Source organism: Schistocerca piceifrons, chromosome X (genome assembly GCF_021461385.2).
Source record: "Schistocerca piceifrons isolate TAMUIC-IGC-003096 chromosome X, iqSchPice1.1, whole genome shotgun sequence".
NCBI classification, from domain to species: domain Eukaryota; kingdom Metazoa; phylum Arthropoda; class Insecta; order Orthoptera; family Acrididae; genus Schistocerca; species Schistocerca piceifrons.
The window spans coordinates 153,231,460-153,256,403 of NC_060149.1; the positions used below are offsets into that span (position 1 = coordinate 153,231,460).

The following is a 24,944-nucleotide window of genomic DNA, read 5'->3' on the forward strand; positions in this document are numbered from 1 at the left end:
CATGATTGTCATAACTGACATTCCAGGAATGACACTGGCTTTATTTCCTTGTGTATTATCAGTATTTACACATCAAATGTAATTTTGTTAGAAAAATTCCTTGATTTGAAGACCTGTAACTCTAAAATGTTGAAACATATTGACAAACAAGCAATAGAAAAAATGCTCTGTTTAGTTCTTACTGTCCTTATATGCTGTGAAAAGCTGAAACCTCAAGGTTCATGTGAAGGCCTTTTCTTGGGTCATACGGCTCCTAAATCTTGTTTAATGACATATATGGCTTGTAAGTCAGTTTCACATTAAAACTACGTATATATCCTACATTGTATGGTATTATATTTTAGGGTAACCCTTCCCATTCTAAAATGATATTTTTGGCCCACTTACTCCAGATACTGTTTGAATAGCAAAAATGGCAGCATTAAGTCTTTTAACAAGATCCTGGATGTGGGCTTTCCACGGCAGTTTTGAACTATTCAGTTTCACTAATCATATGCCCATTCTGTGAAATCAAAATGATGGGTTTTGTTGAATTGTTTATTATAAACTGTAAAAACTGAGTCTTACTGTGATTAGCATTAGTTTATTTTCTACAAGCCATGAACTTATCGTCATGAACTGCACTATTTGAAACAGAGCCAATGTTGCACACAAAAATATTTTCAACTTATGACTTTTTGTTCGTAAAGTTTTCATTCAATTTGATGGTAATACTGTCTTCCTCTGCTCTTGGTTGACCTGTTTCTCTTTTAATAATATTCCAAATTGTTTTAATTTTATGTCTGAAATCAGCAACTCTGATAATAAAATTGTTTTAATTTTATGTCTGAAATCAGCAACTCTGATAATAAAATTAAAACAATTTGGAATATTATTAAAAGAGAAACAGGTCAACCAAGAGCAGAGGAAGACAGTATTACCATCAAATTGAATGAAAACTTTACGAACAAAAAGTCAGAAGTTGAAAATATTTTTAATAATCATTTTCTAAATGTTGTGGATATAGTAGGATCCAGGTGTTCATTAGAAGATGCTAGGCTGTTAATGGAAGAGGCCATACCAATGCAATTTGATACAATTGAAATCTCACCCACTTCTCCCTCTGAAATTAGGAAAATAATAAACTTGCTTAAAAGCAAAAACTCACATGGAATTGATGGCATTTCCAGCAAAGTACTAAAAGCTTGTTCTCAACAGATAAGTAAGATTCTCAGCCACCTGTGTAATAGCTCTCTGTAACAGGGCATTTTCCCTGATAGACTGAAATATGCCATTGTTATACCTTTGCATAAAAAGGGGGATCGATCTGATGTCAACAATTACCGTCCAATCTCCCTTCTAACAGCTTTATCCAAAATTTTTGAGAAAGTAGTGTATTCAAGAGTAGCTTCACATATCTGTAAAAATGAAGTACTAACAAAATGTCAGTTTGGTTTCCAGAAAGGTTTTTCAACAGAAAATGCCATATATGCTTTCACCAGTCAAATTTTGAATGATCTGAATAACCGAACACCACCCATTGGTATTTTTTGTGATCTCTCAAAGGCTTTTGATTGTGTAAATCGTGAAATTCTGCTAGACAAGCTCAAGTATTGTGGCATGAGTGGGACAGTGCACAAATGGTTTAATTCGTACCTAACTGGAAGAGTGCAGAAAGTTGAAATAAGTAGTTCTCGTAACATGCAAAGATCAGCACATTCCTCAAACTGGGGAACTATCAAGAATGGGGTTCCACAAGAGTCAGTCTTGGGTCCTTTGTTGTTCTTATTATATATTAATGACTTGCCATTCTGTATTCATGAAGAGGCAAAGTTAGTTCTCTTTGCTGATGATACAAGTATAGTAATCACACCTGAGAAACAAGAATTAACTGATGAAATTGTCAATACTGTCTTTCAGAAAATTACTAAGTGGTTCCTTGTAAACGAACTCTCACTGAATTTTGATAAGACACAGTACATACAGTTCCGTACAGTGAATGGTATGATGCCATTAATAAATATAGACCTTAATCAGAAGCATATAGCTAAGGTAGAATATTCCAAATTTTTAGGTATGTCGATTGATGAGAGATTAAATTGGAAGAAACACATTGATGATCTGCTGAAACGTTTGAGTTGAGCTACTTATGCAATAAGGGTCATTGCAAATTTTGGTGATAAACATCTTAGTAAATTAGCTTACTACGCCTATTTTCACTCATTGCTTTCATATGGCATCATATTTTGGGGTAATTCATCACTGAGGAATAAAGTATTTATTGCACAAAAGCGTGTAATCAGAATAATAGCTGGAGTCCACCCAAGATCATCCTGCAGACATTTATTTAAGGATCTAGGGATATTCACAGTAGCTTCTCAGTATGTATACTCTCTTATGAAATTTGTTATTAACAACCAAACCCAATTCAAAAGTAATAGCAGTGTGCATAACTACAATACCAGGAGAAAGGATGATCTTCACTATTCAAGATTAAATCTAACTTTGGCACAGAAAGGGGTGAATTATACTGGCACTAAAGTCTTTGGTCACTTACCAAATAGTATCAAAAGTCTGACAGATAACCAACAAGTATTTAAGAAGAAATTAAAAGAATTTCTGAATGACAACTCCTTCTACTCGATAGAGGAATTTTTAGATATAAATTAAGGGAAAAAAACAAAACAAAAATATTAAAAAAATAAAAAAAATAATAAAAAAAATAAAGAAAAACAAAAAAACACAAAAAATAAAGTTGTTATATTAACTTAAGTATGTTGTTAAATTAACCTAATTATGTCTTGTATTGGAAAATTCGACTCGTTCCACATCATTACGAAATATCGTATTCATGATCCATGGAACTAGTATTAATCTAATCTAATCTAATCTAATCATCCTTTACTACCAAGCTAGTGTCACCAGCAAACAGAAATATTTTAGAATTAACTGTAATATTAGAGGGCATATGATTTATATAAATAAGGAACATGAGTGGCCGGGGCAGGCACCCCCTCCCCCCCTCCACCCATTTGACTGTTCCCCACTCAGACCCCACATGACAGACATTCTCCACACTGTGAATAATGACCTTTTGCTGTCTGTTCTTAAAGTAAGAAGTGAACCAGTTGTGAGCAACTCCCGTATTCCATAATGGTCCAACTTCTGGAGCAATCTTTTGTGATTAGCTCAATCAAATCCCGTAGTTAAATCAAAAAAGATGCCTAGTGTTTGGAACTTTCTGTTTAATCCATCCAATACCTCACAGAGAAAAGAGAACATAGCATTTTCAGTTGTTAAACCACTTCTAAAGCTGAACAGCACATTTGATAGCATATTATGTGATACAAAATGATCAATTATCCTTACATACCCAGCCTTTTCAATAACTGTAGCAAACACTGATGACATAGAAATAGGCCTAAAAGTGTCTACATTATTATCCTAATAAAGCGGTTTTACTACTGAGTACTTCAATTGTTCAGGAAACTCACCACTCTTAAAAATTACTAATATGACTAAGTGCAGGGCTAACATATGTAGCATAGTACTTCAATATTCTGCTAGGCACTCCTTCAAATCCTGATAGTCCTTAGTCTTCAGTGATTTAATTATTGACTCAATTTTTCCCTTGTCAGTATCACAGAAGAGTATTTCAGACATCAATCTCAGAAAGGCACTTTCCAAGACAATTACATGATTCCTTGTAGAAAGTAAGTTTTTATTTGATTCACTGGGAATGCTCAGAAAATAATTGTTAAATACTTCACATATATCTGACTTACTAGTAACAGAAATATTTTTATTATGAACTGACTTTATATTGTCGACCTTGTGCTGCTGAACAGACATTTGCTTCACAGTTGACTATATGTTTTTAATTTTATCCTGTAAATTAGCTATCGTATTTGCATATCACATACTCTTTGCCTTCCTAATAACCTTTTTAAGCACCTTACAATAGGTACTGTTTGTAATGGGCTACTGTAGCTTGCTTGTGACCACATCTATCATTTCAGTATAATTCCCTCTTTGTTCTACATGATATCCTTATCTCACTAGTCAGCCACCCTGGCTACCATTTACTGCTAGTACCCTGTTTAGAATGTTCTAATGGAAAGCAACTCTCAAAGAGAATGAGAAATGTGTTAAGGAAAGCATTATATTTTTCATCTATGTTATCGGCACTATAAACATCCTGCCATTCTTGTTCCTTAATGAGGTTTAAAAAACTCTTTATTGCCATTGGATTAGCTTTTCTACATAGTTTCTAATCACATATAACATTTGTTTGAGTACAAAAACCTTGTAGTGTTAAAATTTGTGCATGATGGTCTGAAAGGCCATTTACCCTTTACTAACAGAATGCTCATCTAGTAATGAAGAATGATTAAAAATATTGCTGAAACGCCCACTAAACCTGCTGGGCAGAGCAGGTGATTCGTATTGTGGAAAGGGCCAAATAAGGTGTCAGTCAGGTTCACTCAAAATTTTAATTTATTGTAATTTAATAACACCTTTAAACCAAAACGGCACATAGCTGATCTACGAGTTTCAAAAAGGCAATTATTTCACGGCTGCAGGCATCGAAACAAGAAATCTTAAAGCAACAGGATAAATCTCAAGTGTTAAAAACAAGCAGTTAAAATTGCAAATGAAGTAATTAACATAAATATAAAAGTTTTTTGAACACTGGAAAACAACATAATACTCAATCTGAAACATACACACTACTGGACATTAAAATTGCTATACCTAGAAGAAATGCGGATGATAAATGGGTATTCATTGGACAAATATATTATACTAGAACTGACATGTGATTACATTTTCACACAATTTGGGTGCATAGATCCTGAGAAATCAGTACCCGGAACACTCACCTCTGGCCGTAATAAGGGAAAAATGATTTGTACCAGCAAAAAGCTTGTGCTCTTGGTAAGGAATGTTCCCCATGGATCTGTTCTAACTTTGCAAAGGCAACACTCATGGATTCCCCAAATTTTAGACAAAGCTTGATTGCATATTGTTCTGAATTCCATTATTTCATTTTCGTAACACACAACTAAAAACATCTTCACTGGTGGCTGTACAGAGCTGAAACTCAAAGTGAGCTTCCGGAAGGGATTAACATTCCAGTCTATGCAAGTAGGACAACACAGCATCACAGATCACAAACAGTGCTGCCAGTCTCATTATTTTTCCTCACACACCTAACATCTACATAAATTAAGCATGTGCTTAGCTTATTTTACAAATATAACCTCAACAGAATTTTAAAATCAGCTTCTACTACTTTGTTTGGATTCTGTATTTGATTATATAAATTACGTGATATTTTAATTGTTCTCTGCTCAGAAAAATAATGTATGTCTGTACAAGAAGAGGATCCAAAAGAAAAATAAATAAACTGTGTCAGCTGCAAGTGAGGGGGTGGTGTTACAGAAGGGTGATGTCTTTCTAAAGTCTTTTATTACCCTTATGTGTTCATTGTTCATGTTTTTATTCATAGTTACATCTGGCTACACTTTTTGGTTTATGTAGGTTGGTAGTGTTTCAGTACTTCATGCATGACTCTTATTTTGTGCAGATGGGCTGTGACAGTATACACTCCATATATCCAAAATTTCTCTCTTTTTATTTACTGTAATTATTTTTTGTGGAGAAGCTTGCATTGATTCCATGTTTCTGTAGTGTTCTCGCAATCTGCTATGGAATATTACCAATAAAGGCATCCAGTTCTTAAAAATTCTTTGTAATTAAAATCATCCCCCCCTGTTCAGTTGATTAAATATTTTATCACTGTATTCACAGTTTCATGTTTGTAGCCATTTTTGTTGCTAGCTATTGTATGTTGCGGATTTAATTTGCAAGTGCATCTTTTGAGCTAGCAGCCACATATTGTGTCACTTCCACAGTCAATTATTTAAAACAATTTTTAATTGCTCTTTAGCTGAGAAGTAAACTGAATTTCATTTAGTAGCAAAATTATTGGTCTAAGCACTGTCTGTAGCTTTCATGATTGAAAAACACAGCTTTTCAGTTTAAATTATTTGAAAAGCAAATAATTGCTTGTAATATCTATGATGCTGCTATAATTTTTAAGATGACACTCAGATTTATTACTTGGACGGAACTCAAACCTGACATATATAACTGACTTGGTTTGGTGATTCTCTTCAGAGCATAGCAACAGTTTTGCTTATCTTCCTTTCACAATTATTTGATGTATATGAATGTGTAATTTTTCAGAATTTGATGGAGGATCTTTCTAAAAAGAAAAAGGTGTCTTACATTGTTGTTGATGAGGCCCACTGTGTGAGTGAATGGGGTCATGATTTTCGTCCAGACTATGTTAAACTTGGACAGTTGCGTACTAGATATCCAGACATACCATGGATTGCACTTACTGCAACAGCAAGTAAAAAGGTAAGAAGATTGTGCTATATATACTTCGAAATTATATAAATGGTTATAACATCTTGCTAAAAGTCGGGAAGTTTGGTCAATATAGAACACGCATTAAGGAATTTTGCTAATAAAAAATAAATAAAATAAAAATAACTCCATACTCAATCTCAGGAAATCAGTAGATGCCAGCAGACTGTAGTTTTTCCATTTTCCCTAATGCAGCACTTGACTGCATTATTTAAAAAAAAAATGTACTAGACACATCACTTGTCCGGCCATTAATTTTAGTTTTCCATAAGTGCTACTTAAATAGCTCTTCAGCTGTGCTTGAGATGTTTAGTGGAGCAATTTCAAGTACTCCTGAAATTGTTTTGCACTACCAGTAATTATACCTGGGTTCTTCATGTATGGAAGTCAGGTACAAAGACTAACTCACTTTTAGAGGCAGATAAATCTATTATTAAGTTAGTAAAATTGTAGAAATTGTTGAACCACAATACATGCATAGAAAGGTTTCCACAAAGAAGTAAGAAAGCTGTCTCATTTGTTCATCTTAGTTCAAGAAAAATATTTTGTAGCACTCATGTCAAAATGAAGTAAAGAGGTGCCATTTGTTAAGCTACATGTGCATCTCAAGTAATACAGTTTTTTTTCCCCTGGGGGGAAGGAATACCTGCATGGAAGGAATTTAGCATGTGACATGTTGTTTGAGAGCCACAAGTGACTAAAAGAAGAGACTGATAATTTTGCAGTGATAGAAGGAAAAAATCTGGTACACAGGCTCACAAAATGTGCAGATATCATTGAAGAATGTGCAAAAGTAACAAATGACATGAGGATTAGTTCTTTTACTCTGGGCAGAATATTTGCTACAATAATTGTATGTGACAAACTGGAATTGTACACAAAACTGAGATTCAAATACATATACAGTGGAACCTCACTAATCCAACCTTAGATGGTCTGTCTCCCCACTTAGTCCAACCATCTCATTTCTGGTGTTTGTTTGGTCTTGTCATTGATTCCTCATTTGCAGTATGGATCAGCAGGCAGTTGACGGATGGTATGTGTTTTAATTCAGTCAGTTTTAGTATGAAATAACGTGTTTCTAACTTGATCAATAAGTGTTATTGTGCATGCACATGTTTTATAAATTAGTGACTGTTCCTACATATTAATATATGTAAAACTAAACTATAGCACCAACTAAATGTAAACATGTGATGCTGTCTGTAGTAGATCAACTGAAAGTGCTTGTAAGGTTAGACAGAGGCAAGTCTCTCCTAACCATTACAAGCGAGATATGATTGGCGTAACAACTGTTACAGACTGGAGAAAAATTAGGAAAATTCTTGTAAGTCACACAATGATGATTGATGACGAAAAAGAACTGGAAATATGCAAGACTTTGGAGAACACTAAAAGTGAAAGTCTAAACATGATGTATTGATGTGGTTTGAGCAGAAGTGAAGAAAAAGAATTCCATCATCTGGATCAGTAATAAAACAAAGGGCACTGTTTTTGTACAAAAAATTTAATGGAGACAATGAAAATGAAAAATTTACAGGGAGTGAAAAAATGACATGGCATTCAAAATGTAATTAATTCCAGTGAGAAACTGTCTGCTGGTGAAACAGCTGCCAGTGAATTTGTTGAGAAATTTTAAAACTTAATTAAAGAGCTCCAGCCGATCCCTGATTTATAACATTCACGAGTCTGACTTCAACTACAAAATGCTTCGTACAAGAACTTTTTCTGCACAAAATCAGTCAGCTATGTGTCAGTACAGTACTATAATAAGGCATGCACAGTTGCTATGCTTTCACTCAAAGAAACAATATCTTACCATAAAATACAGACGTATTTTACAATAGAGGCATTGCTGTACATTACACCTTCATGTAAGTTTTTAGTGTGTTGAAGTTTTCGTTTCGCTTTGGTACTGGTTTGCCATGGAGCAATATTTCAGACAGTATTTCCAGTTTAAAATTAAGGTTCCACAGCACTGTATTTAATGTTACGGGTCAATAAAAGTGTTCCTTTGACAATCCAACCTTTATTGCATTCCAACCATGCCTCTGCTCCCATAGGGAACAGATTAGCGAGGTTCTACTTTACTTCCTTTTGTGGAAAGTTGGCAACCAATTATGCCATTGAAGCATGACTTGGAGCCCATCTCACAACTTCAGCTCACCACGAGCTCTTCCCAGTGACAAATTGAAATTCTCAGTCCGTCCATGAGGAGTGCTTGGATGATGTAATTTGTAGGACATTGCAGGGGGTTTGAGTTAAAATCTGGGACAGACACAGAATTCTAACTTGTTACCTACTGTTAACTAAAGGTATATTCCAACTACACATAAAGTTAGTACAAAAATGTATAACTCAGAAATATGTTTCCATGCTTTGTATATTTATTCTCTTGGTAACCCTTATAATGTACCACGGTTACACCTGGGAGCTTTATCATGCTCAATTTTGAAGAACCAGCAGGACTTCTTGCAACAATACCTGGATAAAAACTTTGGTTGTTACTTCACCTAATGTGTCTTAACTATAAAAGTGCTTAAGGTATTAAATTTCATGAAATATATTGATGCCGTAACCTAACGTTGTGCAGATACAGATAACTAGATTTTCACAAAAATTTTGTTTAATAGGGTGAGATAATAGGTAGACCGTTAATGGGTGAACACAACTGTTGTACTAGTTTGTGGGTTTTGGATGTAATCTGCTTTGTTTCAAGGCTTATGGAATTAACTTGTGAGTGGCCAGTGGACGGAATGAGTACCCATTTTTAGAAGCTGTTAGTGGTACTACTTGGGTTACAAAGTAAAGTTTAACACACTCACTTGTCTGCTGTTGCCTTGTTAACTGAAACCATTTATCCCTAACCTTCCCATAATCACTGAAGCTGTGTGAAATCAGTTGAACTACTTGATTGCAGTTGGTGTGGAAAATAAAATGTGATGACTTTTGATGGGAGTAAGTCTTAAGCCTTATATATAATTGGACCCACATTGATTTCAGATGCAATGGAATATCAGTTCTTTTATGCTCCAGGATCTATATTTTTAATATAAATTGTATAGTGTGTTTTAATTTGCACTGAAATTTTGTAGTGTGTACTCTGATAAGTGTGAGCAGAGTCTCTCTTCACTATATTTAAACTAAAATTACAGAAGATGTTGGTGACAGCAGATGAGCAGTGACTGTAGAGTGAAATTTCTCATTAACTGCAGTGCTTTTTGTGTTCTACAGACAATTAACCCCATGTAGTCTCCAACTTTTTACAGATACACACCATCAGCATATATGTAAATGATTAGAGTTGCAATTATATGTGGCAGAACAGCCACCAGAGGAAATTAGCGTTGGTCATGTTTTAACATAGTTATCAGGCCTGGCAGGGTATACAGGGTGTTACAAAAAGGTATGGCCAAACTTTCAGGAAACATTCCTCACACACAAATAAAGAAAAGATGTTGTGTGGACGTGTGTCCGGAAATGCTTAATTTCCATGTTAGAGGTCATTTTAGTTTCGTCAGTATGTACTGTACTTCCTCGATTCACTGCCAGTTCGGCCAATTGAAGGAAGGCAATGTTGACTTCGGTGCTTGTGTTGACATGCGACTCATTGCTCTACAGTACTAGCATCAAGCACATCAGTACGTAGCATCAACAGGTTATTGTTCATCACGAACGTGGTTTTGCAGTCAGTGCGATGTTTACAAATGCGGAGTTGTCAGATGCCCATTTGATGTATGGATTAGCACGGGGCAATAGCCATGGCGCGGTACGTTTGTATCGAGACAGATTTCCAGAACGAAGGTGTCCCGACAGGAAGATGTTCGAAGTAATTGATCGGCGTCTTAGGAAGCACGGAACATTCCAGCCTATGACTCGCGACTGGGGAAGACCTAGAACAACAAGGACACCTGCAATGGACGAGGCAATTCTTCGTGCAGTTGACGATAACCCTAATGTCAGCGTCAGAGAAGTTGCTGTTGTACAAGGTAACGTTGACCATGTCACTGTATGGAGAGTGCTACGGGAGAACCAGATGTTTCCGTACCATGTACAGCGTGTGCAGGCACTATCAGCAGCTGATTGGCCTCCACGGGTGCACTTCTGCGAATGGTTCATTCAACAATGTGTCAATCCTCATTTCAGTGCAAATGTTCTCTTTACGGATGAGGCTTCATTCCAATGCGATCAAATTGTAAATTTTCACAATTGACATGTGTGGGCTGACGAGAATCCGCACGCAATTGTGCAATCACGTCATCAACACAGATTTTCTGTGAACGTTTGGGCAGGCATTGTTGGTGATGTCTTGATTGGGCCCCATGTTCTTCCACCTATGCTCAATGGAGCATGTTATCATGATTTCATACGGGATACTCTACCTGTGCTGCTAGAACATGTGCCTTTACAAGTATGACACAACATGTGGTTCATGCATGATGGAGCTCCTGCACATTTCAGTCGAAGTGTTCGTATGCTTCTCAACAACAGATTCAGTGACCTATGGATTGGTAGAGGCGGGCCAATTCCATGGCCTCCACGCTTTCGTGATTTCAGCCCTCTTGACTTCATTTATGCGGGCATTTGAAAGCTCTTGTCTACGCAACCCCGGTACCAAATGTAGAGACTCTTCGTGCTCGTATTGTGGACGGCTGTGATACAATACGCCATTCTCCAGGGCTGCATCAGCACATCAGGGATTCCGTGTGATGGAGGGTGGATGCATGTATCCTTGCTAACGGAGGACATTTTGAACATTTCCTGTAACAAAGTGTTTGAAGTCACGCTGGTACGTTCTGTTGCTGTGTGTTTCCATTCCATGATTAATGTGATTTGAAGAGAAGTAATAAAATGAGCTCTAACATGGAAAGTAAGCGTTCCCGGAAACATGTCCACATAACATATTTTCTTTCTTTGTGTGTGAAGAATGTTTCCTGAAAGTTTGGCCATAGCTTTTTGCAACACCCCGTGTAAGGGTGTGAACAGCATCAGATGTTGAGTGATCACTGTGAAGGACATGGAGATGCCACATACTTTTGTGAGACAGCATTATCAGTGCCTGATCTTGAGTGAAAGAAGCCTTATAGTGGGTTTTCATTTGGCCAGTTCATCATAATATGCAAAATCCAAATTTCTGGGGCAACCAGATGTGCCAGTGCCCCAATGTTGAACAGCATGAACACTGGGTGAAACATACTCATCAAGGTTCCAGTCAACCATGTCTGACCACCACAAGGTTGGATTGCCCTATTGGGGACTGTGCACATTGTAATCCCCTTACATCTTTGCCTGTCATCTGATAACATGTAACAGACTCCCCGCGACACTCTGTGTCATTCCACACTATTGGTTGAAGATAAGCAGCATCCAGACTAACAAATATACCACAACACAAATGGCTGTGCTTGGAGTGATGCCGTGATCAGAAAGCATTGACTGCTGATGAATGTCGGCGATGAGTATGGTGGCAACCTGGAGGGAGGTCCAGAGAGGCACAGCAGTGTAACTCCTGGCATCATAGTGTGGGGAACCATTGGACCCGACTTCAGGTCACGACTGTTAGTGACGAAGAGAACTCTGACAGCACAGCAATACATCACGGACATCTTGCGTCCACGTGTTACCTCTCTTATGGCAGTATCATGGTGCCATTTCTCAAAAGAACAATGCTTGTCGAAATGAAACACGTCTCTGTGAACTGTCTGCATGATGTTGAGGTACTCCCGTGGCCAGCAAGATCCCAGATCTGTGCATTGATAGAACATGTGTGGGATCATCTCAGGAGTCAGTTCCATCCTTGTTGCCAGTATCTGGGATATCAATGACCAGATGTAGGCCCCCTTGCTCCAGGAGAGGATACACCAGTTTTATGACACTCTTCCCAATCAAATCAGTGCATGGATCCACGTCAACATCATACTGATAAGTAGGCTCATACTGCCGCATTCTTTGTCAATCTGACTCAGTTTTGTAATCTCTTAGCTAACATCACATATCCTCTCAGCTCATGAAGTTTTGTTTCATTTCATTTCCTCTTTCCGTTTGGGATGTTTCAGTTTTGTCAGGCACTGTAGTTCACAATAGGCAGTTGTAGGATAGCGTTTGGGTAACAATGTTGTTTCTTGTTTGGATGGTATTGGGTTCTATGGCAGAAAATGTAGATTGAAAACCACATTTGGGATGTTTCAGTTTTGTCAGGCACTGTAGTTCACAACAGGCAGTTGTAGGATAGCGTTTGGGTAACAACGTTGTTTCTTGTTTGGATTGTATTGGTTTCTATGGCAGAAAATGTAGATTGAAAACCACATTTGGGATGTTTCAGTTTTGTCAGGCACTGTAGTTCACAACAGGCAGTTGTAGGATAGTGTTTGGGTAACAACGTTGTTTCTTGTTTGGATGGTATTGGGTTCTATGGCTGAAAATGTAGACTGAAAACCACATTTACTTGCATTCTTATCTTGTTACAATGATTCCATTGACTGTCCTGATATAAATACAGATAAATACAGATGCCTGAGGTATGTATAGGTATTGCTACTAACAAGAAGTCCTACTTGAACTTTCATCAGTGACTGAAACAAGCAGAGGTCTGAGTCTATTACACTTGTACTTGCAACTCTATATCAACTAAGCTGAGTTCGGGCACAGACCGAAGACTGACGGCTCTGGAGACTGGAACGCTGTAGCCAAAACACTCGAGCTGATCACCACAGTCTGAACGTTTAAGACAGGAGGCTCCTTGCAGCGGCTTCTTATTGGTGTGATGTGTGGTGCTGACAGCACTAATCCAAGGGGGTGTGTCCCTTAGGCAACTGGCAATCTGTGGAAGCGGTCGCTCGTGGCTGCCTCTCGTGGTAACCTACAGAGCCACTACTGCTAACTTGATATAATGGAATGATCCACTCTGCATGGTATCAGTTGATACCACAAACAGGGCATGTGGGTGCCTAAGAAATTTAAGAGACTGATATCAGATCCCATTTTCCTACAGAAGTAAAACAGTGGATCACTGAGGTGTGTCTCCTTACACGTTGTGTCACTGCTGTGACAGAAACTCGTGTCAAATGGGGGCTGATCGATTGACAATCAGTGCTGTGTTCTTGACTTTAGTGAGTTATCTTCAATTAGCTGCCCTCAAGTACAGTAATGTCCAAAGTAAAGTACACTATGTCATTGTATGTTTTTGGTGTATAGTATGACAATCATTTTTCTTTCTTTTCTTTTTTCTGTTGTGCTATAAATTATTGCATAACTTACTACTGCTTTCAATGTATCTTTGTCACAGGTAGTTGAAGACATTTTCAAGCAACTCAAACTCCATGAACCAGTTGCAACTTTCAAAACTCCATGTTTTAGAGAGAATTTATTCTATGATGTCGTCTTCAAAAGTCAAATAAAAGATGATCCATATGAAAATTTAAAGGATTTTGTGATGGGCTGCCTGTATACCGACAGTGCACCATCTATTAAGGTAATTTATAGACATGTTTGCATTTCAGATAAAAAAATTAGTAATCAGGATTATTTTAAAATGATAGTAAAAAGATAAAGCAATTTATTCTTTATGGAATGACATACACCATTCACAACACCACGTGGAGATAAATGACTGTGGTCGTAGGTGCATTGTTTATTATTTTAAAATCTCTCCATGATGTTTGCATAGGCACCACTAGAAACACTTATTTTTGTTTTGAGGGTTCTATATCTCAATTGGTAAAAATTAATCCCTTATGGCATCACTTTCTTATCCTCCTGTCAGTTCGGCTGTTAAGGCCCCCTTTTCTCAGGAAAGGAGAGGTATCAAGTTGAAATTTATGTCAAATACTAAGGTCTGTGATCCCTTGTGAGAGTAACAAATTTAAGATTCTTAGTTAATGGAATCAAAATTAACAGCTGTATATGTCGCATATATTGATACTCACAAACTCACTCATCAAAACCTATAGATGAACTATTTATATAGATAATTAAGCTTGTACAGAACTCTCAGAGCAAGAGTCATGCTCACACTTGTCCAGTTTTTTGGTGTTCATTCACATATTATAGATTCTGCATTGAGTTCCCTAAATGACCCAACAGATGTTGAGGTACTCATCCCTTGTCACCATTCACAGCATTCTGTTACAGTATAGTTCCTGTCTTCATGAACATTCTGGTGTAAATGGGAAGGAATGCTATCCAGTTGATACAAACAAAATGAAAAATATTTTCCTCTAGTTGTGGCATAAAGGCATTCTAACACATTCAGGTAGGTAAAGCCAGTGACACAATGCTGTTTAAAAAAGAAGGGCCTTCACACTTCCTGTGAGTTTGCTGCACAACCACATCCTCCTGTGATAAATCTCTCTCATGCTCCACTGTTTCATGCAGGTTTTCTGTGTTGCAGGTCCTGACATTGTGGTACTTGACATTCCCACTGAATTAATGTTGCCTTGCCACTGAAGACAAACCTATTTTTGAATCAGTCCTCATGTAAAAAAATTTCAAATTTCAGTTCAGAAAGTCACACACTTTTTTACTTTGCTGGTCTCGACTTCTAGGTGAGCTGCAGCTGTATGACATGCACGATAGGTGGCATCATAGAATATGCCAACAGTGCGCTGTGTTGCACTTAATTCATAACAAGTTTCCATTGTTGATTTTTTGTAGATTCCTCACATGAACAGCAAAAACTGTCTCTTGTTTCATGGTTGTGGTTTATTCAGTAGTTGCAATACCACTTCTGACATTGAATGTTAGAGACATGAGACTTACAGACACAAATAATTTAAGTTGTCTTAACACTGCTTATCGTCATTGGTTGTGTGTTACTTCAGCAACAAGATTAGCTTACTGTTGCACCGTAATTTTTAATAACTCTGTTCTTACACCAAACTGCACAATAGTGTTGAAAAGAAAATCGTTGTCACAACTCATTATAGCTTATGAAAGTGCTGTTTTTAGGAAACAATAATATGCAGACACCAATATGAAACATACATATCTGAAACATATGTGATTGTTTCTCATGCATAGCATAAAATCTGTGTTACTTATGGTCACAAACGTTACCAGTAAGTTAAAACATGAAGTAGTTTCTTCTGTTTCAGCTGCAGAACTTCCTCATCTGTGAATGAACGTGGTGTGTCACTGTAATTCTTTTTACAAAAATTTTGTTTGATCCAAATTCAAGGTTTCACAAGAATTCATTTCAGTGAAACATATATTCATACCAGACTTCATTTCATTATAGTTAATCACACAAAAGGAATGTGTACTCATAGGAATGCACACACAAGTTGTTAGGACTACATACTGTAAAAATTGTAACATTGAGTGAGTGAGATGGAAAAGGGAGAAATTTTTTCCGCTAGTTTAATCTGTTTTTGTTTTGCAGGCTGCTAATGGATGTGGTATTATTTACTGCAGAACACGTGATGCAACTGAAACTGTTGCTTCAGTACTCACAAAAAGAGGTATACGGACACTGGCTTACCACGCAGGTTTGTTTCTTAATTTTAAAGTCTCTCTCTCTCTCTCTCTCTCTCTCTCTCTCTCGTGTGTGTGTGTGTGTGTGTGTGTGTGTGTGTGTGTGTGTGTGTGTGTTATTTTTAGTACAGCATTTAGTGAATAATATAGCAATAATGTAAAGGTGACTTACAGTTGATGTTACAGGCCATAAGTAGTATCAATCATACTTCCATGGGATGAAAGTTGTCAGACAGAGAATGATGATTAAAAAAATCTATGTGTACAAGACACTGCATTACCCCAGAATGCACACCAATATGAAACTGTGTGGTAGATAAGAACTGTGTGCCAGACTGAGACTCGAACTCTGGACCTTTGCATTCTGTGGGCAACTGCTATCCAAACACGACCCAGGAACTGGGCGCACAGCTTTACTTCGGCCAGTATCTTATTTCCTGTCTTCCATATCTCACAGTAGCGCCCCCTCTCCCACCGCACTCCCCTCTCCCGCTGCAACATCTCTTACGTATTTTTGGGAATGTGTTCTGAAGTTTCAGTAGCCCGGCATAGGAACAAAGCTCCTCCTGTTTTTACCTTTGGTCTTCATTTTCCATCTCTTTCCTCTTGCTCTGCTTCAGTGTTTGAGGTCTCTCTTTATTTCTTGTTCCTCCCTGTGTACTCCTGAAGACCAGCCCACATGTTTGGTGCATAACGGGTGTTGGGTAATGCATAATTCCCAGCCCCGGGTTGACATTAGGGTTCGCACGTACACCATGGCACAGGCCAGGCCCATGTAGGGGTGACTGCCTGAGCTGTTACCTTCCCAATTCCCTATTAGTCGCCCTGTCTGGAGTTGGGGAGTTGTGACCTGATGTGTGAACAATCACCCAAGGCCGTGAGCCCCACCCCACCCCCCTCCCCCTGAGGGGAAGGTGAGCACCATCAGAGAGACTGGCAATCATGGGGGATTTTTTTTGCAATGAGCCAGTCTTCATCTCTGTCTACGCATAATAAATGTAAATGGCATGAGGCTAACAGTTCAGTGACTCTCCGAGATGCACCTTGGTTCCTCGTGGTGTCTCATCTTGAAGGAGGTCAGTCTTTTAATACAGTTAATCCAGTTATTATTCAGAAATCTGTTGATTCAATTGCAGGCTATGTAAAGTCCTGCTATTGCTTACGTAATGGGACTTTGTTTCTGGAGACCAACTGTGATTCTCAAGCCCAGCAACTGCTTACACTCCGTTCTTGTACGCCTTGCTCCATGAAGCACCTGGCTCACAGACTTGCCGTAGTGAAATTGCCCAGTATAATGGTAGCATCCACCTCTCCTTCTCCTGCAGCTGCACAACAAGCCACCAAATCTTTGCCCCAGTGGCAAAGTCACCTGCTATACAACCAGTGGGCCAGAAAGGGTAAGAGGAGCACTTCCACATAGACTTTATAGGTCTCTCCAGCCAACAAATATTTGGATCTTTGTCTGTCTACCGTAAAGGCTCTAAGAAATCGAACAAAGAGAAATGGTCTTCTCCTTTTCCAACTTGGAGAGCTTCTTCAGTGGTGTCACCGCATGATGCCCTCACCCAGTCAACTTCCATTTTGCCAGTGCATGCCGCCTACCATATTTCTGCTCTGGAGTCTATGGGCCTACACAGGGAATGTGTCGACACCACAGTAGATTTCATGGAACAGCCATCTCCCCATCATCGCACTTCCCTCCCTACACACACAACCTCCCCCTTTTGCCACACCTCCCCCCCCCCCCCCCCCCCTCAGCCGTGCCGCTTGCCCTCACTTACATCCCTGTCTCTTCTGCAACCCCCCCCCCCCCCCACCGAACCTCTCCGTGTCATCCCCAACCCCCTCCACCTCCCCTTCCCCTCGCCTTCTCGTGGAGTCAGTTGTAATTTTGGTCGTTGTTTGTAAATGTTACTGTATTTATGTGATATTGATGGAAATTTTGTATTGAAACTATAGTACAATCATAAATTCCCCATGCGAAATTTCAAATTAGTATTTACTCGTGGCATTACTGTAAGCTTCAGATTTCTGTACATTCAGAATGTTTATGTGCGGAATTTCGTGGTGCTTAGTTCTCAAGTGCTGGTAACAAGTATTACAGAGCGTTTAATGTCACTGTAACAGGTCTGAAGGCAGCAGATCGAGTTCAAGTTCAAGAAGACTGGATGGCTGGAAGAGTGTCTGTTATAAGTGCCACAGTTAGTTTTGGAATGGGCGTGGACAAGGCCACAGTGAGGTTAGTGTGTTTTCTTAATTCTGTCATTCTTAAGTATCTAGAATTTTAAACCCTTTTGTATGTATGTACTTTGGGTTGTTTAATATACAGTATCTTCAGTAGGATTATTTTTCAGACTGCAGGCAGTTCTTGATTTTGTGTTCAAATGTGAAGCAATTAATATACAGGGTGATTCAAAAAGAATACCACAACTTTAGGAATTTAAAACTCTGCAACGACAAAAGGCAGAGCTAAGCACTATCTGTCGGCGAATTAAGGGAGCTATAAAGTTTCATTTAGTTGTACATTTGTTCGCCATTTCAGCCAATAAAGGTTTTATGTTAGAGAATTGGCTGTTCCCTCAGCTCGAACAAGAACCACAATAAATCATATTTCAGCAGGATGGAGCGCCACCACATTGGCACTTATCTGTCCGTAACTACCTGAATGTCAACTACCCGAGGCGATGGATCGGCCGCCAGGCAGCCCGTGACAGAGCACTTCATCACTGGCCTCCAAGAAGCCCTGATCTTACCCCCTGCGATTTTTTCTTATGGGGGTATGTTAAGGATATGGTGTTTCGGCCACCTCTCCCAGCCACCATTGATGATTTGAAACGAGAAATAACAGCAGCTATCCAAACTGTTACGCCTGATATGCTACAGAGAGTGTGGAACGAGTTGGAGTATGGGGTTGATATTGCTCGAGTGTCTGGAGGGGGCCATATTGAACATCTCTGAACTTGTTTTTGAGTGAAAAAAAACCTTTTTAAATACTCTTTGTAATGATGTATAACAGAAGGTTATATTATGTTTCTTTCATTAAATACACATTTTTAAAGTTGTGGTATTCTTTTTGAATCACCCTGTATTAAAGAATGTGAAAGATAAAGATATACATCAGGTTATATAAAGCAGGCCTAGACAAAAATTACACTACAGAAATGCAATGTAGCACACACAATAAGTATTTCTGGGAATAGGAAATGAACTAGGGCAACTGGTGGCACAGTACTTAAATAGATATGTGAAATTATTTCATATTGCTCTTAGTGTTATAAGGCATCAGAATATTTGATACTGTAGAGAAATAGTGAAAACAGTATGTCTGCATTACTTCGAGAACCATTAAGGATCAGCCTTGTAAAAAATAAAATAAAATAAAAACTTAGTAGTAGTAAAAATCAGATTATAGTTTTATACTAATGAGAATGAAGTGTGGCAAGGTTGTAGCCTATCCCCCTTGTTGTTCAAATTGTGCATTGAGGAAGCAGAGAAAAGGGAGAAATTGGGCAAAAGATATACATGTTTTGCCACTACTGATTAAGTGTACTGAACAAATCTTATATACTGCCAGAAAAAAGAAATTAGTACACCCTTTTAGAGGTTTCCAATTCACTCAAGATACATTGTGGCAACAATGCGTGTGGACTGCATGAAATGATTAAATTTAAAGATCGATAACACAAGCTGTGAGGTACCAGGTATTGACTCGTGCTGAAACACCAATATTTGTATGTGGTGTAGCCTCCCTCCATGGGCAGCAATGCAGGTACTGAATCTGACATGCAGTCACTCGCACAGGGTGAATACTGTCCTGGACTATGTTATGCCACCCCTGCTCAACCTGTTCACATAGTTCTGTAAGAGTTGTTGATTCATGAGTCACACAAATCACTTTTCATCCCATCACATCACACACGTGCTCAATTAGAGACAAGTCCTTAGATTGTGCTGACCATGGAAGTTGCTGCACGTCTTCCAGAGCGCATTGAGTTTCACAGGCAGTGTGTGAGCGAGCATTATCCTGTTGGAACAAAACATCACCTCCCTATTGCAAGAATGGCAAAAGAACAGGTATAACATTTAGAAGGACCCCTGGTTAATGTCCATTCCAGAAACACCAAAGATGAATGAAGGTTGTAGCTTACTGCCTTCCAGATCATAAGGCCTGTTTGTGGGCCAGTGTGTCTTGGACGAATGCACTCTACAAGACAGCACTCACAAGGTCTCTGTCATATGCCCAAACGACCCTCACTTGTGTGCAGGTAGGATCCGCTTTCATTGCTGACAACCTCAGCACACCATTCCATTTTCAAAGTGATCCTCTGATGGCACTTTTTGAGCTGTGCATGTCAATTTTGTGGCACGAGTCAAAGACAGGCTAGAGAGGTGTGTGCCCATTGTCTCATTGGTAATACAGAGTGTATACACTCTGAGAAAACCGGGAAATCTGGGAAAAACCCAGGAATTTTTTCATCCAGGAGAAAACCAGAAAAAAAACCAGGAATTTTCTAGAATTCTGGTAATTTTTCATTGTTTTAGTCTTTGGTTAAATTTTTGTAGCTTTGACTGGTAAGAACTGATAAACAGCAAAAAGTGTCAAAGGCTTTAGGACAAAGACTATGGGGTACTTCATAACAGCAAACTGTTTCCGATGAGCATGAGATCACAACTGTTTACATTAAGTTCGTTTTGAGCAGTTGCCAGCAGGCTCGTGCACATGTGCTGTTGAGTTGCTGCATATGACCAGTGCCTTTTCCCGCTTCTGGCTACTTGAAGTGAAGTGTGGCTGCAGCTGTAGCAAGAAGCAGTCGTGCTACACAGAAAAATTCTTCTGGTACGCCCAAGCTACCAGATTCGCGCATGCGCAGAGCAGGCTGGGTTTTAGTGGGGAGGGGATAGTGACCCGTGTTTACACTTAGTGATTTTGATGTTTCCCGATGTCCTATTTCCTCTTCATTTACAGTTCACACGTCAGATTAAAACGAAACGGATTTCTGTGGCCAGCAGCTACCAACTGAATTAAAATACATTCATATAATTATGGAAGGCTGTCATTAGTTTCAATTTTCTAATTTTACTCTATTTCCACGTATTGGGCAGTCAAGCATTAATCACCTTGCACAACAATGAAGTTACTTTTGTCTGTTTTCTAAATAAATGTGGCCTTTATTAATCTTTTCTGCTGATTTGGCTTTTATTGATGTTTTCTGCTGATGCAATCAATTTATATGAAACGAAGTGTTTCATTCCACACTATTGGCTAGTTCCAACTGTTCACTGCATTTCTAGTGCACATTTTCATCTGGCATTAAGCCATATTAAAGAATCAAACATGAGACATTACAGTACTGGTACTCCAAGAAAATTTGCATCCCAAAAAGCACACTGAAAAGCTTAATATCAGGTTGGGGCCTGCTTCATTGTGAATCTGAACACATGAATGTGTCATTCAAGCCAAATTATGCATTTTAGCATAGTTTACAAAATTCCTATGCTCTTGGAGTATCCTCTGATATCATATTTCTGTTATGACGTCATGTAGGATCTCTCAATGCTATACGTGTACGAACATACGGGTTTCCTACATCATCATACCTGCCCACGCGAAGTAACGCCTGTTTTCTGGTGCTCTCTGGCAGCATGTTATAGGTGAAAGTTTAACTTTTGTTGTAACTTATTAATCTTCAAGACCAGTATTATATTGGAAAGCTTAGCTTTTCTTGTAGCTACACTATGTACATTAATTTAAACCATTATCTTTTCCTATTTGTGTGCGGTCACACTACTAAACAGTGATGTTGCTACGTCAGTCATTACATCATGCTCCTTATACTCTAAATGAGCATAAAGACCATGATATAATGAATCTTTATTATAAACTAAAGTCAGAAATTCATGACAAGAAGGAGACAATGAAACCAAAAGTTTGTTCTGTGTCATACAATGGTGCATTTTCCAACAGAATTGCACAAGCTTTCAGAAGAACGAAAGTCAGTATTGGATTTCAAACAAAAGGTACAATTGGTTCTAGGCTATTCTATAAAGCTGGCAACAACCGCAACAAATATTTAGAATCTGGTCTATAAGATCAACTGCCAAGACAGTGACAAGTTTTATATCCGCCAGGTGGGAAGGAATTTCAAGATTCATTTTAGAGAGCATACATATAACATATTTTAGTTATGGATCTAATTCCACGTATTGTATGTCAGAACATATTTTATTTTCAAATGCTCATTTTGCCAAGTGAAGTAATTTTAATTAATGACTATACATACTGCATTTTAACTATTAAATTTGCGATATGGTTACTCATGTACCCTAGCTATAGTGCCCCCTGCTGGCCTTAGTTATTTGTATAAATACCAGAAGCATCCGAATATTTTGTGGTATGTGTGGCTGCAGCAAATTGAACTTAGTTGATTACACCATTGTTTTTGTTTGAAACAGATATGTAGGTTTCAGTAGCCAAAACTAGTAATAGTTGAAGTGTAATAGTTTGTGTGATCAAGACGGACCTGTAATGTTAAATATGATTACAGACTCACTTTCAGACTTTATGTCTTCAATTGATAAACCAACATGCATAGCCATAACCCTGAATGCCAAGTTTCCTCACCACCCAAAAAGTACAACTCAGTGATTCATGCACTAACAATGAGAGTACACCAAATCAGCAATACATACAGCCTGGAGTGAGGAAACTGCACCCAGTGAACCATTTCAGGGCAAATGACTATGTTGAGAGTACCATAAAGAATAATGGCAATAAGGAACAGTATCAGAGCACCCAGGAAGAAGCACCATGACAAACTGCCCACCTACCACACGTATTAAGCATTAGTTACAAGCTAGGCAAGTTGTTGAGAGGGTATCAAATCCATCAACTACAGCAACAACAAAATAAGAGACTGACTTAGTCCAAATAAAAACCTGTATAGTGAACATACGTAAGATTTGTGAATGAAGTGATGAACAAGAAATATTCGCAGCCAAACAGCATAATGCCAAAAACAGCATAAGTAGCTGCAGTGTGAATGTTAGCAAGTTTCATGAACAAAGTAGCGAACAGGTAACATATGCAGTGAAACATAATAGTGCTAATAAATATCAAAAAGAAATTCAAACAGGAGTGAAACAGTGTGATGGTCAAGGTTTTTTACATAAAACCTGTAAAATTACCTTATTGAGTGATAGCCAAGGTCGTAATGTTTCAAGTTGCCTTAATGAAAACGTAAATCACGATTGTCTGGAGTATGTGTATACTTCAGCAGAAGCCAAGGATGTCTTGCAAAACACTAACAAAAAGGCTTCTGAAGCTGATGTCGTCGCAATTATGACTGGAACAAATTACATAGCAAAAAACAACAGTGCGAACTTAATAAAAGGTTTAAGAAGCACATTACCAAGTATCACATTGAAAAAAGTGTTTGTTGTCGATGTTCCATTTAGATATGATCTTGCAAAACAATCCTGCTTAAATCGCGAGGTATTGGAAGTAAACAAACGGCTATATCACCTGTGTTTGAAATTAAAAAATACCACAATCATTAAAGCTAGCAAGTTTGACAGGGAGTGCTATAAAAGACAAGGATTCCACCTCAACAACCAAGGAAGAAGATTAATCTCGAAACTGATTACCAAAACTGTGAGTAAAGAAATGGCCACCTTTACAGTAATACTGCTGGACCAGGGAAACCTGTAAAGCCTGCTAGTCTGTCTGGCAAAATATTAACAAATATGTTCCAGCAGGATCAAAATAATCTTCAAACCATTCACTTTGAGCCCAGAAAACTAGATGTATCCGAACGTTGTCAAATTGGGGCCTGGCTACCAGCAATAGACTTACAAGACACCACACATCTTCCCTCTTGCTGTGAAAAATCAATATTATTCGTGCACATAAACATTGTTGTTGTTGTTGTTGTGGTCTTCAGTCCTGAGACTGGTTTGATGCAGCTCTCCATGCTACTCTATCCTGTGCAAGCTTTTTCATCTCCCAGTACCTACTGCAACCTACATCCTTCTGAATCTGCTTAGTGTATTCGTCTCTTGGTCTCCCTCTACGATTTTTACCCTCCACGCTGCCCTCCAATACTAAATTGGTGATCCCTTGATGCCTCAGAACATGTCCTACCAACCGATCCCTTCTTCTGGTCAGGTTGTGCCACAAACTTCTCTTCTCCCCAATCCTATTCAATACTTCCTCATTAGTTATGTGATCTACCCATCTAATCTTCAACATTCTTCTGTAGCACCACATTTCGAAAGCTTCTATTCTCTTCTTGTCCAAACTATTTATCGTCCATGTTTCACTTCCATACATGGATACACTCCATACGAATACTTTCAGAAATGACTTCCTGACACTTAAATCAATACTGGATGTTAACAAATTTCTCTTCTTCAGAAACGCTTTCCTTGCCATTGCCAGTCTACGTTTTATATCCTCTCTACTTCGACCATCATCAGTTATTTTGCTCCCCAAATAGCAAAACTCCTTTACTACTTTAAGTGCCTCATTTCCTAACCTAATTCCCTCAGCATCACCCGACTTAATTAGACTACATTCCATTATCCTTGTTTTGCTTTTGTTGATGTTCATCTTATATCCTCCTTTGAAGACACTGTCCATTCCATTCAACTGCTCTTCCAAGTCCTTTGCTGTCTCTGACAGAATTACTGTGGTGTCACCGCCAGACACCACACTTGCTAGGTGGTAGCTTAAATCGGCCGCGGTCCATTTAGTACATGTCGGACCCGCGTGTCGCCACTGTGTAATCGCAGACCTAGCGCCACCACCAAGGCAGGTCTCGTGATACGAGAGAGCACTCGCCCCAGTTGTACGAGAACCTAGCAACCGCCCCAGTTGTACGAGAACCTAGCTACCGACCAGATGTACGAAGCCTTTCTCTCTCATTAGCCGAGAGACAGAATAGCCATCAGCTAAGTTAATGGCTACGAACTAGCAAGGCGCCATTAGCCATACAGTGATTGAACTTAAAGTCTCCTGTGTATCGTCAAGATCGATGTACCACAATGATATTAAAGAT

General features: G+C 38.6%; 1 protein-coding gene across 1 annotated transcript in view; it reads left to right on the forward strand.

Moving 5' to 3' along the window:
• Positions 1-24,944, forward strand: part of LOC124721225 (ATP-dependent DNA helicase Q5-like) — a 309,692-nt gene that overhangs the window by 143,850 nt on the left and 140,898 nt on the right. The window contains exons 4-7 of the mRNA XM_047246081.1: positions 6,232-6,408; positions 13,703-13,888; positions 15,797-15,902; positions 18,016-18,127. Of these exons, the coding sequence (XP_047102037.1) occupies positions 6,232-6,408; positions 13,703-13,888; positions 15,797-15,902; positions 18,016-18,127 (581 nt within the window). The remainder of the gene's footprint in view (positions 1-6,231; positions 6,409-13,702; positions 13,889-15,796; positions 15,903-18,015; positions 18,128-24,944) is intronic.